This window comes from Bos mutus, chromosome 1 (genome assembly GCF_027580195.1).
Source record: "Bos mutus isolate GX-2022 chromosome 1, NWIPB_WYAK_1.1, whole genome shotgun sequence".
In the NCBI taxonomy this organism is placed as follows: domain Eukaryota; kingdom Metazoa; phylum Chordata; class Mammalia; order Artiodactyla; family Bovidae; genus Bos; species Bos mutus.
This window is the reverse complement of record NC_091617.1, coordinates 94,037,255-94,054,387: the sequence shown is the minus strand read 5'-3', so window position 1 is coordinate 94,054,387 and position 17,133 is coordinate 94,037,255. Positions and strand designations below refer to the sequence as shown.

Genomic DNA, 17,133 nt, shown 5'->3' with positions numbered 1-17,133 from the left:
AGGAAATCAGTCCTGAATATTCATTGGAAGGACTGATGTTGAAGCTGAAACTCCAATTCTTTGGCCACTTGATGCAAAGAACTGACTCATTGGAAAAGACCCTGATGCTGGGAACATTGAAGGCAGGAGAAGGGGACGACAGAGGATGAGATGGTTGGATGGCATCACTGACTCAATGGACATGAGTTTGAGCAAGCTCCAGGGTTTGGTGATGAACAGGGAACCCTGGTGTGCTGTAGTCTATAGGGTCTCAAAGAGTAGGACCCAACTGAGTAATTGAACTGAATGTTATGTCGAGAGACTCACATTGCATTACCTAAGAGAGACCTGATGAAGCCCTAGATTAATAGAATCTGAGGAGGCTCTTTGTGATAGAATTTTAGCTATACTTTATCAGAGATAAGTGTTGGCCACATTCCAAACTGATACAGATATTCATTCAGTTTTGGGTGATTATGAACAGATCTGGTATAAACATTTATGTGCAGGTTTTTATGTGAACATAAATGTTTTAATTTCTCTAGAGTACAGCCCAAGAAGTGTGATTGCTGGATCATATGATAAATGTATGCTAAAGTTTATAAGAAACTTTATAAGCAAACTGTTTTCCAGTGTTACTGTATACCATTTTGCATTCTCAGCAGCAAAATATGGGAGTTTCAGCTGTTACTTATACTTGCTGGAATGGTATTAAGCATTTTTAAATTTTATCCACGTTATTAGGGAAAGATAGTAGCATCTCATTGTTGTCTAATTTGCATTTTCCTAATGGCTAATGGTGTTAAACGTATTTTTGTGTGCCTATTTGCCACATGTATGTCCTCTTCAGTGGAGTGTTTGTTCCAGTCTCTTGTCCATTTTTTAGTTTTGTTGCCAAGTTTTGAAAGGTCTTCGATGCATTCTGGATGCATGCTTTTCACATCAAATCTAAAAATTCTTTAATTCTAGGTAGCACATATTTCCTCCTGTTTTCTTCTTAAGTGTTTTATATTTTGCATTCTATTGTTAGGATCTATGATCCATTCTGAGTTAACTTTTGAATGAAATTTACATTGAGATTTAGTTTTGGTTTTGATATCCAGTTGTTCCAATATCGGTTGTTAAGACAGTTCTTTCTTCACTGAATTAATTTTGCAAATTTGTTGGAAATCAATTGGCCATATTTGTGCTGGTCTGTTTCTGTTGGTTTGTGTCTGTCTGATATCACACTATCTTGATACTTTATAGTAAACTTTATAGTAAGTCCTAAATCAGATAGTATGATTCTTCCAACTTTATTATTTTTCAGATTTGTGTTAGCAATATTTTTCAGTTCCTTTGCCTTGCCATGTAATTTTAGAATCAACTTATCTGTATCAACTAAGGAGAATCCTGCTGGAATTTTATTACAGTTACATTGTATCTATAGATCAGTTTTGGGAAAATTGACCATTTTTCTATGTAGTTTTCCAATTCATGACCACAGTATGCCTCTATTTAGATGGTCTTAAGTAGTCCCAGCTGTGTCTTGACGTTTATTTATCATCTCTATCTTTTCGCCCACCCCACCCCCACCAACTGGATCTTGTGCCTAATGTTAAATAGGAGTGGTGAAAGCAGACATCTTTGCTTTGTTCTGATCTTCCAGTTAGTCTTTGATCATTAAGTGTAATGTTGGCTGTAGGTATTTCTGTAAGTTCCCCTTTCAGGTTGAGAAAGTTTCCTTCTATACCTAGTTTGCTGAGAATTTTTATTATAAATATATGTTGGATTTCATTAAATGCTTTTTCTGTATCAGTGGATGTGATCATGTGGTTTTTCTTCTTTAGGCTGTTAATTGATGGAATAGGCTAAGGGCTGAGGAATAAGACAATGTAGAAAAGAAAAGAAAAAAAAAAAAAAGGAATTCCCTGGATTTTAGGCTATATTGAGTCCAAGCCAGGAGATGATGGAGGGGGGAAAATGGTAAATTCACTGCTGGTTTGGTGATAGCTTGACTTCTTCCCCAAATCCTTAGCTGCTATTTCCTTTTTGCTCTTCTTAGATGGCTGCTTTATTTATTTTGTCCAGGTTTAATAGCTCCGTTCAGTGGGAGAGAAAGGGTGGTGTGTGCTTACTCCATCTCACCTGGAACCAATCTATTTTTTTCTTCTTAACAATTTGCAGGCATTATTAAATTGACTTGCTGAATTTATGTAATTTTAAATTTGAAGAATTAAGGTTCATTTGCAGTCATATGATGGATTTAGGTATTGTAATATGTAATGATATTTTCTATTTAAACATAAGCAGTAATTGCTGTGAGACAGATGTACATAAAACTAAATTATAAGAATATTTTAAACTGATCTGTTTCCTGAAAATTTCTGACTGTATTTTTTACTATCATGGGTTTTGAAACACTGTTTCAAACTCACATCAGGTTTAAATGTTGAAACTTTTAGATCTAGGGATACCACACTGCTGGTTCAGCTGAATAAAATGCATGTGTACCTAGCAAGGGCTCTGGGTGGAAGTTTCCACTGGAGGCCTAGTAATGAGGCATGAAGAGATGGAGGAGAGGCAGATCTGAGAAAGGTCTTATGTGGATGACGCTGTGGAGAGGCTGAGGTTATTGAGAGGACTGTCCATTTACGGGAGAGGAAGAGCAGAGAGATTGGGTTGGGGGCTTGTTTGAGACCTTTACTCTGAGAAGTAGAGGAGGAAGGCCTCTGCAGGCATCTGTAGGCTCCCCCAGTGCCAGGAGGAGACAAGCTTCAGTAACGTGTACTTACTGCAGCAAGGGGTGTAGAGGATGAAGAAAGATGGGGCAGTGCCATCAATGTGTTGTCTGATGACCTTGGAGAAATTTTTCAGTTAATCAGTAAGCAAGTAGAAGAATAAGAAAAATGGGAATGATGATGGGATATTGTATTATATATGCATGCATGCTCAGTCATGTCCAACTCTTTGCAACCCTGTGAACTGTAGTCCACCAGGCTCTTCTGTCCATGGGATTCTCCAGAGAAGAATACTAGTATGGGTTGCCATGGCCTCCTCCAGGGGATCTTCCCAACCCAGGGATCAAACCCGCATCTCCTGCATCTTCTTGCATTGACAGGCAGATTCTTTACCACTGAACCACCTGGGGAGACACACTTTGTTTGACTTTCAGTTCCTTGACCATGAGAGCATGTGTCTTTATTACCCATAACACTGCACACAGTAAGCATCCAGTTAGATTTCTACACTTCTGAATGACACTCTGTTACCAGCAGTGTCTGCACACTTGATGTTGGTTAGAGACTAGCACAGATTGTTGGGTGAGGCTGGAGACAGAGGAGGAAAAATGCACTATCGAAGAGCTGTTGTCCTTTTTGTCCAAATCTGAAGAAGATTCTCTTGTTCTCCTCTTTCACTTATAATTTCATTTATTGTTTATAGCTTGTTTACTTCCAAAACTGATGAGGCAGCTAAAGGGTGGCCAGAATATGAAAGTCTTTAGTATACGTTCCCTTGAACAAGGGTCTTTTTTTTTTTTTTTAATTAAAGAACTATCTTGAAAATGTGCTGTTTTGGGCTGTTGGTTTAGGAATGGAAAAGATAATGTGTCTTCCGAGCTGCCCATTACTGTTTGTGTTGATTATTTTAACTGGTTTTCCTTTATTCCATGATACTACTTTATAGGAGCAAGTAAGAAATATGACATACAATGTTGATTTCAAATGAGGAATCACTGGTTCTTAAGCCTGTGTTTGTGATTTGTTTTCTTTTTTCAGGATCAGAATTCAGGCCATAAATGAAATTGGAGCTGGACCATTTAGTCAGTTCATTAAAGCAAAAACTCGGCCATTACCACCCTTGCCTCCTAGGCTTGAATGTGCTGCTGCGGGGCCTCAGAGCCTGAAGCTGAAATGGGGAGACAGTAACGCCAAGACGCACGCTGCTGATGACATGGTGTACACGCTGCAGCTGGAGGACAGAAACAAGAGGTGAGGGGCCTAGGGGTTCATCCGAAATCTCCATGACTTCGGCTTATGGGATGAAGTCTTCCCAGTTCTTCTGGCCTCCGAAACACTCCTCATCCTTATTGAAAGGATTCCTGGTATTTGGGTCCTGCACTTGAGTATTAAGTTTGAGTATAAAAGTTGTATCCTCCTTTTGGAATTTTCTAAATTAAGAATCTAATGATCCTGATTTCCCTATAGATGATAAATACATGTTTGTTTGTTTGTTTTTTCCTTTCATAAAGCCAGAAAAATGGAGATAAATTCTCTGAAAGGAAAATGGTCAAATTCAAGTCCCTGCTGTGTAATAGTGTTAGATTAGTCATGAGTGCAGAGGGAAATAAGACTCAGGAAGGGATGTTAACCTCTTTTAAATATTCAGTAACCATCAGGACAAACATGTTTACCAGTCTGAAATAGCTGTGGTGATGTACAGATGGGGACTGTGCTCTGTAACTATGGGCAGTGCAACATAATATCAAATTAACTAGAGCAAATAGGAGATTCTTTATAAGATTCCATACTCAGGAAACACTCTTGGTGACAGAAATCAAATCCAGCCTTTCACATAGTATTTATTTAACCTAACTTCATTTCCTCTGAGAATGGCCGATCAGAAGATGGGCAGCTGACCTGTATTTAGGAATAATTCAGTTGTGGAGCAAAAGTTAATGACAGAAAGTTCTGGTACCAAAAGTTCAAACAAGAGTCTCAGCTTGAAGGAGGTGGGAAATCACCATAAAACCAAGACAGCCTTTTGGGGTAGACATGCTGCCCCTTCCTGCACACACCTGCCGAAGCAAAAATCAGGGTATGTGGAAGTGTTTCTGTCATTTCCCCTTAGTGCATCCTGGTACCCTGCTCTTTCATGTGGGGACCTGGTTCTTTAAGACCCCTTCCAACCTCCATCTCCGCTCTGCACTGGCCCTTCCATTCAGGTCCGCTCAGTGGAGTCCGCTGTGTGGAAGGCACTGTTGCAAGGTGGGCCTTCAGTGGAGACCAGGAACAAGAGGAAGGCCCTGCCTTGTCTCCAGGAGCATGATATCAACCTACACGTCGTCATAGAACACTAGCAGAATTGGAGAAAAGTACTCTGGGAGTTTGAAGGGGGCAGACATAGGGAATAAAGTGCAGAGACCCTTTGGTTGCAAAGAACAGGAACAGCTTTGAGAAACAGGTCACGTTTGAACTTGACATTGAAAGACCTAGAAAACACAATAGTTTGACTTAGAACAAAAAGTGATCATCCTTTAGGAAATGAGTCCTAGTATAGAAAGAACAGAAAAAGTAAGGCTTCTTCTGGGGAGATTCATTAGAGATCAAATTCATATTCATTTGCAGACAAGATCATTCATCTTACCATGCCATGTGCTTTTGGCTGCATTTTTCACGGGCTTATTATTTTATTGGCAGGAGACTCCTCAACCTTACTGGCAAGAACAGAAACTATGGACTAACAGAAATCATGATAAATATATTGAGCTGGCATTTGGGGACATTTGTAAATGGGTCTTTTTTTCCTGGGCTTTTGGCTTACACTGGTGGTCCTGAGAACCTTCCTTAGAGAATACCTCCTAGTTGTACTATTTAGAAAAACAGCAAAATTCCGAATCATTGTTGAAGCTGGTGGCAGAATTGGGATCTGAGCCAGCACCTCATGACCTCCCTGCGCAGCTGCCTCTACTGTTACCTCCAAGAATATGGGGAGATTGACAGCTCTGCACTGTCCTATGCAAGGCAGTGACCTGAGGCGCCTCGTGCAGAGAACCGTACAGAGGCTTAGAACAGAAGCTCTGTGAGTGCTGGTCCAAAGAAGAACGCTGTTGTGAGACATCTGGATATGTCAGACAGGAAAGAGTGCAAACCCTTGTAATCAGTCCATGCTCTTCCCTCATAAAAAAAGGGAAAAACCTGGCTTGTTAAATAAATGACTTGCCTAAATTTAAATGGCAGTTTAAGAAAACTCACCATTAGGAATAGTATTTTTCTTAGTTTTATGAGCTAGAGTCCAGATTTATCTTTTTCTAAATTAGATTTGTCAGTATTCTGAGAAGTTATCAAAGTGATGGGGATAGAGAACGTAATAAATTCTCATTCTATTTGTGGAATTATTTTCCTGTGATTTAAAAGGGTGAACATGGCCTAATTTGAGTTTGAAGATGACCTTCTTCACTGTTTTGAAACTGAACTGTTGTCGTGAATGGTCCCATGAATCCAAGCCTTTGACTTTGACTCTTGACTCCTGAAGATTAGGGAGAAACACTTGGCATTGGATAGATCATAATAGTTGTGCTTAGGTCTTTGTCAATTCTGCTCCCCTTGAAGTTCTTTAAAACTTGGCCTATCCAGTGAAAGGAACAGCATTTTCTTCCAAAATGACAGCTGTCTTTTTAATTGAAATTGTGGTTGCTAGAGTGGTTTCTAGTTGTGGCTTTTGGGAAAAGTGTTCACATTCTTTAGCAGTGTACTGATTTCATTAACCACCAATTAGTTTCTGTTATAGATGTGGCAAAATATCATATATCCTTCTGTGGCCAAGGTGAGAATCAGAGTCTGTGGTGTTCGTGTACTTACTTAGCTGTCAGCTCTCAAAATATTTCTTTTCCCATGTTTGCCTGGCTCACCGGTCACTATGGGCATTTGGAAGGAGTGCCACAGTGTCTGAGTTTTACCACTGTCCTTGGCAGCCAATGCAAGTAATCTGAGTCTTTAAACATGAAGCAGCAGCAGAACAATGAAAATGCATAACGCCGTGCTTGGTAATTGTCAGATTAGAGTTGAGTTGATTTCAGCTGCTAAACTCTTGCTCCCAAGTTTTCCATATCCATAAAATAAAGGAGTTGAACTAGAAGCTGAACTCTAGTCCAGAAAAACTCCCACCTTTTTCACCTTAAAGCCGTGAATCTCTGTAGATTCTTTGTGAGCTAAATCCTATTCAAAAAAGTGTCTTTTGTAAATGATTAGAGGGTGTTCTCTTTTTTTCTTCATATTTTAGCTTCTACTTTTGATATAGAGGAAGAAAGATACTAACATTCCTTAAGAGTGACCACTTAATGGCCAAAACCCCTAAGGTTTTGCATCTATGATGTGCTGGTTTATTATGTTTAATTTATAGAGCTCACAATCAAAAAAATCTGACATGGCCCAGAGATTTCTAAGTATACTGTTTGGCCAAAAGTGTATTTTCAAACCCTCAAAAAGGCACTACTATTTATTGAGCACCTGCAAAGTGGGAGGCACTTATCAGCATTGTTTAGTTCTTGAATAGATGAGTCTGGTGGGCATAGGTAGAAGAGATGGCAGATCATAGTGTGAAAGGCTGAAAGACTGACATAAGCACAGAGTGTTGAGGGAAGGTAGGAGAATGGCATATGCTTTAGGCCGGAAATTGAACAGAGAGGGCTTATTCGGAAGGTAACAGGTTGGATGAGTCTTAAAAGAGTATCAATCCATATAACCTCACACCGGAGAGCCTCAGGATGGAGACCAGCGATAAGGATTCAGGATTGGGTGGAAACCAAAGCTATAATCTTCAGGAAACAGAATGTCCTGGATCTTCATGTAAATGGCATTCTATTCTGGTACTTTTACACTGGATTTTTTTTTTTTTTTTAAACTTTGGGCTGCTTCATGTAAATAAGGGTTTCCTTGGTGGCTCAGCTGGTAAAGAATCACCTGCAATGCGGGAGACCTGGGTTCGATCTCTGGTTTGGGAAGATCCCCTGGACAAGGTGGAATGGCTACACACTCCAGTGTTCTGGCCTGGAGAATTCCATGGACTGTATGTAGTCGATGGGGTCACAAAGAGTCAGACACGACTGAGAGACTTTCACTACTACTCCATGTAAATAAAAGGAAACCAGTAGGGCACCTTGCCCAAATCCTTGCTTCAAGGTAAGTCCACCTAGAATTCATCCGGCTCACTGGGACTTGCTGTGTGGAAAGTTTTCCCCTTGAACAAGACATTTGTTTCCCACATATTCAAGATTTTGACCCACAAGGTTCCCAGTCCAAGATCACTGATTATATATTTATGCAGCAGCCTCAAAGCAGGACTAAGTTTATCCCTAGCACTTAGATTATGATCACTCAATCATCAACTTTTTAAAAAATTACTACAGCGTGCTAGGTCTTGTGAGGTATGTAGCCTGCCTATAAGGAGCTTATCTTGCTGAGGAAATAAATAAATGTGAAAAAACAAGCAGATAGCACAAGAGATTTTATTTAATTTCAGCAGAAAAACAAAAATTATGTTAGTTTGGCTATAGAGTGATTAATTCTGTTATTCTTAACAGATCTAGCACAGATCCAAATGTCTTTGTTTCCTTTATATGCAAGAAAAACATATATCCAAAAGTAAACATTTTCATAATACTGCATTAACCTAATACAGGGATTAGAATAACAAGATCAGCTCATGCATTTTAAGAGTATAATGTTGTAATGATGATTTTGAAGCTGCATCTGTCTGTGTTACTGAAACAAAATGTTGATGCTGCCCTAACAGAATTTGAGTTGATGCTGACTCTCATCCTGACCCTGTGGGACCCTGTTCCTGATAATTGTACACAGCACTGAGGCAAGAGGAACTTAAGTTCCAGGAATGCATTTATGGTTAATCTGTTGTTCAGGTTACTCAGACAGCCAATGTATTTTAAAGCAAGGCTCCAGCCAAGTGGGGATTGGGGAGAGGGCTCTAACAGAACTGGATAATTGCCGCTTGCTCTCCATTTAAATCAGCCCTTGTGCCCATGACACTTTTTCCCTTTAGCCAGCAAAATTGGCGGCGGGGGCTTGTAATGTGTGCAGTATAACTGCCAGTTCACTGTTAGAGAGGGACAAAAAGTAACCTGCATGAAGAAACCGTAAAAAAATACACACTGAGCAACAAATAAAAGTGGCCACAGTATTTGAGCACTCCAGGAGTGAGCACACGCCTATTATAGAACAAACTCCTGCTTGTATTTCTCAGAGAATATTGTTGAATTAAATGAAATAGATGTTAACTAACTCAGGGCCTACAAAAGACCCTTGGTGTTCATTTCCTTTTGCTTCTCTGGATCAGTCTCCAATTCACATGACCATCCTTGCTGGGTAAATGGCATTTTTATAACCCTCAATCACCGGAAGGCAGTTGTAGTTCTGGACAGGGATGTCAATTCTCTGTTGTAATCCCACATCCGTTACTGAATTTCTAAATGACTAGAGGCATGTCCCTTAACTTCTTTTTGCCTCAGTTTCTCCATTTACAAAATGAAGCTAGTGATACCTGTCTTCAGTCCCTGACTGATGGGGGGGAAAAAGAATTTTTATTTCTTTAAAAGGGAGCATAAAAATTCATCATGCAAAATGTAAAGTATTACTAGTTTATTTTGTTTCAGTGTTCTAAGCACAGCCTGAGGTGACAGGTAATAAATGAACTATTTGAGATCTTACTTGCACCAGAAGTAGAATTCAGACTACATTTTTTTCTTCTATTTAAGAATCGAATTTCTATTTAAAAAATAAGTACCAGAGTGGAAGTAGATTGCATTTTCCATTCCAGTTTTTCCTAAATGAGATAAGATTGAGGCAAGGCCACTAAAATAAAAGTAGATTAATAAAAATCTGGAAGACTGAGAATACGCTTGAAGATGAGATTCCCTGCACATATTAGAAAGCAAAGTAAAAGAATAGAGTTGCAAAGTTCTCAGGTGGTCCTTAGAGATTCTAGTCATCCTTGCTTTGAGTATAAGTAAATTTCTTTTTTGATATATATCAAATGCAGTGTGGACAAAAAAAAAGATGAAAACAGGAATCTTATTCTATGTACAGAATTTCTTCAGTAGCTATAGTGACATTTTATTTCTTAGAAAAGAAGCATAACCAAATGTATTGCAGTCTGGTTACTCATAAGCCAAAAGGTCCGTGTGGAGCTGGGAACATGGGGTTAGGAAATTAACGCCTTTCCTCATGGTCTTTTGGAGATCACTCTTGGCACTTGAGTGTTCAGTCTCCAAACTGGTACTCTCAGCAACATAAGAACCAGTTTAGGGAAAGAACCTTCCTTGCCTCAGATGCCCCTACTTGGTGCCACCTGCTTCTGCATAGAAATGGCGGGACTCTGTTCTTGGTGGAGTGAGGGCACATCCTCTTCATTCCTATTTTGAACATCCTCCATCCCGAAGATAACCTCAGTAATGTAGGGAATGCACACACACACACAACCCAGAGAAATTAAGAAAAAATGAAGGTAATGACATGGCATTGCTAAGAAATATAGCTGCATTGAGCTTACCAGCAGCTGTTAACTTGTGATATTTCGAAATTGCCATTTGCAGTCATTTGTGGACCACAGGCCATTTTGGGTCAGCAGGTTAGATCATTTTGAGTTCATATTAATGGGCTGCTGTTAGCTTTCAGTGTACTGATAGCAACAAGAAAGTAAACACAGAAACCTCAGGATTACCTGGTTTTTACTATGAACTTGTTATATGCCATCCAGAGAATTCTTGGATTTTTTTAAACAAAACTGTTTTAAGGAAACAGATTTTAAAATTAAATTATTTGTATATCATTTTCCTCTGAAATGATTTAAAATAAGCACATAAAAATGTAATATGTCTGAATTTTTTCTGTCAGTTGCACTTTGGTGCAAAAAAGTCATCTTTTGCAATATTAAAGTCTAAAATGCTGAGGTTGAAAGAATTCTTTGAAAATGTCAAAAATCTGTTGTTTTGCCTTCATAATATTTATTTAATAACAAATCATATAATTTTCTTGGTCCTTTCATTTGGATCTCAAATTCCAAATTCATGAGAGGTGAATAAGACAGTTGTTATCCCGAGTGTCTAGAAGCAGACTGGAGAGTTTTGACTTGTTCATCATGATGGTAATGGGCTCTGCATTGTGGCCAAGGTCTTTGTACCTCTTCATATCTACCATGGAGTACTCAGGCAAGCAGAATAGAGGCATATTCATTCTGTATTTTTAAATATGTAAAAATTTTTTTTCAATCAGTGCTAAATTACCAGCATTGAAACCCATGTGTATGTGTGGTCATCAGAGTGTTTAGCTTGAAGAAAACATTATAGTCAAAGCTGAAGCCAGTTGGGGGCAGAGCCATAAAGAATTTATTTAAACCATAAACTCCCAGTGACCCACCAAACCTGCCATGTTTATGTTTCCCCTTCCAAGTAATTATCTGTTTTAGTACATGAGAGCATTTCTTTGTTTTTCCTTTCCCTAAGTAAAAATGCCCAAATTTCCATGAATGGCCAGCATTTCTGTAGCATCTGCTGCTCCGTTTTCAACTGTTTTCATCAGCGATTCTCAGCCTGGCTTCCCCAGGACAGCGTGGATGGTATTTACATGCAGTTTTCCCACCAGCTCCAGGAAGCCTAAGGGATGTGGGTGAGGGGGGTGCCCTCCAGACTTCTCCAGTGTTGAGAAAGGAGGTAAATCATCCATGAACCTTGCTGCTTTGTTATTAATAGTATTATAAACAATAACCACTAATATTTATCAAGCACTCATAGGTGCTAGGCAATTTGTAATGAGTTCTCTCTGCATTTTCCCATTTAATTCTCATAACAACCCTCTGAGGGGGTCGGCACTACTGTAGTACCCATTTTACACAGGAGAAAACCGTTTACTTGGCTTACATTGGTGAAGATCATCAGGCTGTTGAACTCAAACTCGTCTGTCTACAGAGATTATTATTACCCATTGTGCCTTCAGCCCCTGCACCAGTGGGGGAGCACCACAGTGGAGCCCCAAGGTGTATCCATATCAGTCCTCTTACTTGGCCTTCACAGGAACCCTAGGTCATGGGACTGATGCTTCCAAAGGTACATGGCCATGGGCATCGGGGGTTGAAGGTGGAGCAGAAGACCTCTCAGAGGCACTGCCAGTGTAAGCCCAGGGCTCCAGGAAGACCTTTAAGGAGCTGTGATATCACCAGGGGTCCCTGTGGCCTGAACTGATACTAAAATTACTCAGTGACTTTATTGAGCGTGAACTACATTCTAGAAATCATGCCACCTGTTATGTATGTAAATATGTGTGTGTGTATATAATATCATTGTGTTTCTGTAGCACAGAAGCATTCATGTGATATAAGAAGCAGTGCAAATTTCATGCAAACTCCCTGGTTACCATTTGCGGGGGCGGGGGGATGGTGAATGTTATATGTCTAGCACAAGCTGTAACAGATGCAGCCGAGCATCACAAGTTCAGATGGACCTCTTCCTGCTGGGACAGGAACTGGTAGTAGCCCCAGCAACCTGGAGAATAGCCTGTGTGGTGGGAGTTGAGAGCCACAGTAGTCCTCAGGGTACCTTGCCCTGCCTGGGATGGTTGGTGACACTCATGGTACAGGATCTGGAGCCACTGGGTTCCCTGTGTTTAACTCTTACTGTAGGGCTCAGGGCTAAGCTTTTTACCCACATTTCCACAGTTGACTCTCAAAACAACCTATTAGGTGGATACTGTCCCTGTTTTGCAGATGGAGACATAAGATGAACAGGGGCAAATGGTTCGGCAGTAAGGGGCAGGGCTGAGACTCGTGGCTAGTCTTCCTGGGTCCAAGTCCCCTGCCCCTTCCCTTGAGACCAACAGTGTGTGTGTGGGGGGGGGGGGGGGCGGCGGCGGGAGGAGAAGTGAAGGGTGGCCCAGTCTTCACTGGGCAGTGCAGACCAAGGTATGCCCCAGGGGGACGTGGGCTCCCCACATAGTGCATCCCTTGTCAGAGGATTGAGGTCTTAGGGTTTCAGCAGCTCCTGCTGGTGAGGTCGGCACTCCAGCTGCTCTAGGTCCTCCCCCTTCCCTGATGATTTCTTCTCATGGCAGAGATCTTTTCTAGGGCTTCGGGTGGTGCCTTGTGACATGATATGGATCAGGTCCTTCTAGACGACAGAGGGCCTCTGGCTGTGGCTCACGTTCCAGGGCTGGTGGTGCATGCACACGTGGGATCCCAACACTGAGCCTGAACACTCTAAACATAAGGCGGGGAGGTGCCATCGGGACAACCGGACGGCCGCTGTCCTCTTCACGGCAAAGCCTCACTCTGAGTCCTTGGTTGTTGTAAAATGTGGAGTCTTCGATCACTGTGTCTTGGGATGTGTAGCGTGTTTAATTCTATCACCAAAGGCCTCTGGCTTACTTATTAATGGATTTTAAAAATAAGTTGGTCTTGGTAAAACAAATATTTGATGAATATTTTTAATCTCTCTGAGTGGTTCTAGCCACAGGGTGTTAACCTAGGGAGCCTTCCAGAGAGGCCACCATGCAACTGGCTGTAAATCACTGGCTCTGAAGAAGGTTCTTTCTTCTCCTGCCTCTTGGAGTGATAGAAAATACAGAATTGGGGTGAAAGAGGGATTGTTTTGTGTGTGTTGGCTTGTGTGCTTTTGTTTTGGTTGGTCTTTATTGTTTGAAAGAGAAGTCACTGTCAGCATGTACAGAAAGCTTAGGATGAACAGGTACTTACTTGAGGCCTACTCTGTAGGGACTGGGGCTCTTCCATGAGCGTTCACACTGAATCCCGCCACCTTGTAAGGAAGGTGCTCTTGCCCACACTTCACTAACCGGTCTGGGGGGTTGAGGGTAAACAACCAGTGTGTGCAGGGAAGCCTCTCCCCATGCAGCTAAGCCTCCACCCAGGAGGAAAGAAAGTAACCTCAGGGTTAGCTGTCTTCTCAGCATTACAAAATGACTGTAACACACACTACATGGTTATTACCTGTCCAGATCATGGACACTCTCCTTGTAGTAACCCATTTAAACCTCACAACAGCTCCATGAGATAGGTTCTGCCATTAGCTTCATTGCACTGTCTGTCCCTCGATGCAAACAAGCACCCTAATGGCAAAATTGTAAAGTTTTTCATTTCCATTACCTGTTCCGCATGCTTTTTCTAAATTGAACTGCAATTTTAAAAGATTAATAAAATGATGTGGTACACCAGCAAAACAAGAAAAAGGAACAAAATAGCTATTCTAAAACTAGCAGAGTTTGATGAATTTGAAAATTGAAATATTAGAAAATATGCCATTTGCTCAGTTTAGATTATACTACAGAATTAGAGTACTGACTCTGCTTCAGTAAATTTCTTTGTGAATGCGAGTGCTGCTGCCTATGTAGATTTATTGAACTTATTTCAAAAGAAAATACCCTCCTCAGAGCCAGGAATGGGCAGGGAAGCGGTACTGCTGCTAGTCATCCTCTCCAAACTCCTTTAAAAACCAGGCTGCATTGCAAGTTTATAGTGAAGATGCAACACTTCTACCTCTTAAACTGTGACTTCCATTTTGTGGTATAATTAAGGGCAATTACTCCAGTTACAGATTCTAGCCTGAGTGAGGCTGAGTTAATAAATAGCTGTTTGCCTCTAGCATTAGCAAGGGTATCTTCATTAAGGTAGTGATGTTGTTAGGTACGCTAAGTAGGTTACCATGGTATTTGTGGGTTTCAGCCTGGACTCTGTCTCTTCCTGAAATTAAAAATGTTCATTCTTCAGTAAAACGTGCTTCCTTACACAGCAAAGCAGAAGGAACATTAAACAGGTGAAATGACTAGGGCCCAGGAACTCCACTGCAAAGGCTAGTTAATGCGTGGATACTTTAAGATAAGTATTAACTGACAGGTTTTGTAAAAAAAAAAAAAAAAAAAAAAGCTGTTTAATCTCTGTATCTGTCCATCCATCCATCTGGAGGGAATGTTCTCTAGCACATGGAAAAGCTGCTGCTGTCCGTCAGAAAACCCTGCCCACACACCGGACCAACTAGTTCACAGGGATTACGTCTAATTAATCTTTGAATACACAGCTTGACACACAACAGATGTTCAAGAAATGTGTGCTAAATGAATGCATAAATTCTGCCTACCCTTAGGCCAAATCACTGTAAGAGACATTTCCGCTGACTGCCTTGGGGCAGGATTTGGAGACCGAGCATTGTCCCCAGGTGCTGGGACAAAGCACTGGAAGTGGGAGAGACAACTGGCCTGGGTAGGAGCGAGGCATCGTGATTGGATTAACTCACACGGCAGTTCTCAGAGTGTCTCAGGCCAGCAGATTCAGGTTCCGAATCTACTAAAGATCTTGGATAACTTTGGGAAGTTACGTTATTTCCACAGGTGTACACTTAACTAGAGAAAGAAAAGTGGTCACGTTATATTGTAGTTCTAAGCAATCAGTTTCATTGTGAAATTTTTAATTTTCTAAGACCCTGGGGAAAACACTTAAAGTGTAAGGCCTGTTTTTTTTTCATGCCTTCTATACCTGTGTCATGGGAAAATTATTTAGCAGAAAAGTACAAAATAGTCCTGATTCAGATGGGAGAAGGATCCATAAGCTGCCAGTCTAAACTGTCCAGCTCACCTGTGCTGTTTTTCTGTTATTTTAATTAGCCTGATGGATGATTCTGAGCAAAATTGTTCTTTTTTACAGATTTCCTCAAAGATGTGTAGTCCTAAATGTCATCTTTCTAGTTTGAGAAAGGGGCTTTGAAATGCTCTTGGGAAGATAAAGGCTAAAATTGAAAGGATTTTCTAGTTAAACCTCAGTTATTTAGAAAATTCTGGTAAAGAGGACATGGTATTTCTCAGGTGCCCAGTTAACATTAACTTCATTGCCTAGTACATAGTAGAAGGTAATTAACATATCAGATTATATAGTATTACCTTATGAAAAATCTGAAATTTGTTTTTATCAGTAAGTAAAAGCATGAACTGATGTTTCTAGAATCTATACCATAATTAAAGGGATCTCATTATAAGTTTTATATGTTCTTAAATTTGTATTTATTTTATTTTATTTTTTTTGTTGAAGGATAATTGCTTTACAGAATTTTTTTGTTTTTGGTCAAGCCTCAACATGAATCAGCCATAGGTATACATATATCCCCTCCCTTTTGAATCTCCCTCCCATCTCCTTTCCCATCCACCCCTCTAGGTTGATACAGAGCCCCTGTTTGAGTTTCCTGAGGCATACAGCAAATTCCCATTGGCTATCTATTTTACATATGGTAATATAAGTCTCCATGTTACTCTTTCCATACATCTCACCATCTCCTCCCCTCTCCCCATGTCCATAAGTTTATTCTGTATGTCTGTTTGTCCATTGCTGCCCTGTAAATAAAGTCTTCAGTACCATTTTTCTAGATTCTGTATATATGCATTAGAATATGACATTTATCTTTATCTTTCTGACTTACTTCACTCTATATAATAGGTTCTAGGTTCATCCATCTCATTAGAACTGACTCAAAGACGTTCCTTTTTATGGCTGAGTAATATTCCATAGTGTATATGCACCACAACTTCTCCATCCATTCATCTGTCAGTGGACATCCAAGTCACCTCCATGTTCTAGCTATTGCAAACAGTGCTGCAGACAATGGGATACATGTGTCTTTTTCAGTTTTGGTTTCCTCAGGGTATGTGCCCAGGAGTGGGCCCATGGGGCCACATGGCACCTCCATTCCTAGTTCTTCAAGGAATCTCCACACCGTCCTCCACAGTGGCCGCATCAACTTACATTCCCACCAGCAGTGCAAGAGCGCCCTCCCCACCACACACACACACCCTCTCAAGCACTCACTATCTGTAGACTTTTTGATGAGAGATTATAGTTGAAAATTTCCCCAACATGGAAAAGGAAATAGTCAACCAAGTCCAAGAGGCTCAAAGAGTCCATACAGGATAAACCCAAGGAGAAACACACCAAGACACATACTAATCAAACTAACAAAGACTAAACACAGAGACTATTAAAAGCAGCAAGGGAGAAGCAACAAGTAACATACGAGGGAAACCCCATATATTTAATAGCTGATCTTTCAGCAGAAACTCTGCAGGCCAGAAGGCAATGGCAGGATATATTTAAAGTACTGAGAGGGAAAATTCTACAACCAAGATGACTGTACCCAGCAAGGATCTCATTCAAAATTGATGGAGAAGTAAAAAGCTTTTCAGACAAGCAAAAGTTAAGAGAATTCAGTACCACCAAACCAGCTTTACAACAAATGTTAAAGGGACTTATATAGTCAAGAAATACAAGAGAAGAAAAAAGATCTACAAAATCAACCCCAAACAATTGAGGAAAAGGCAACAGGAACATTTATATCAATAATTACTTACAATGGAAATGAATTAAATGCTTCAACCAAAAGACACAGGCTGGCTGAAT

General features: G+C 40.4%; 1 protein-coding gene across 3 annotated transcripts in view; it reads left to right on the top strand.

Annotated features, from left to right (window-relative positions):
• Nucleotides 1–17,133, top strand: part of FNDC3B (fibronectin type III domain containing 3B) — a 359,206-nt gene that overhangs the window by 324,596 nt on the left and 17,477 nt on the right. For all 3 annotated transcript variants that reach the window (XM_070373177.1, XM_070373162.1, XM_070373171.1), the window contains one exon: nucleotides 3,738–3,950. In XM_070373177.1, coding sequence (XP_070229278.1) covers nucleotides 3,738–3,950 — 213 coding nt within the window. The remainder of the gene's footprint in view (nucleotides 1–3,737; nucleotides 3,951–17,133) is intronic.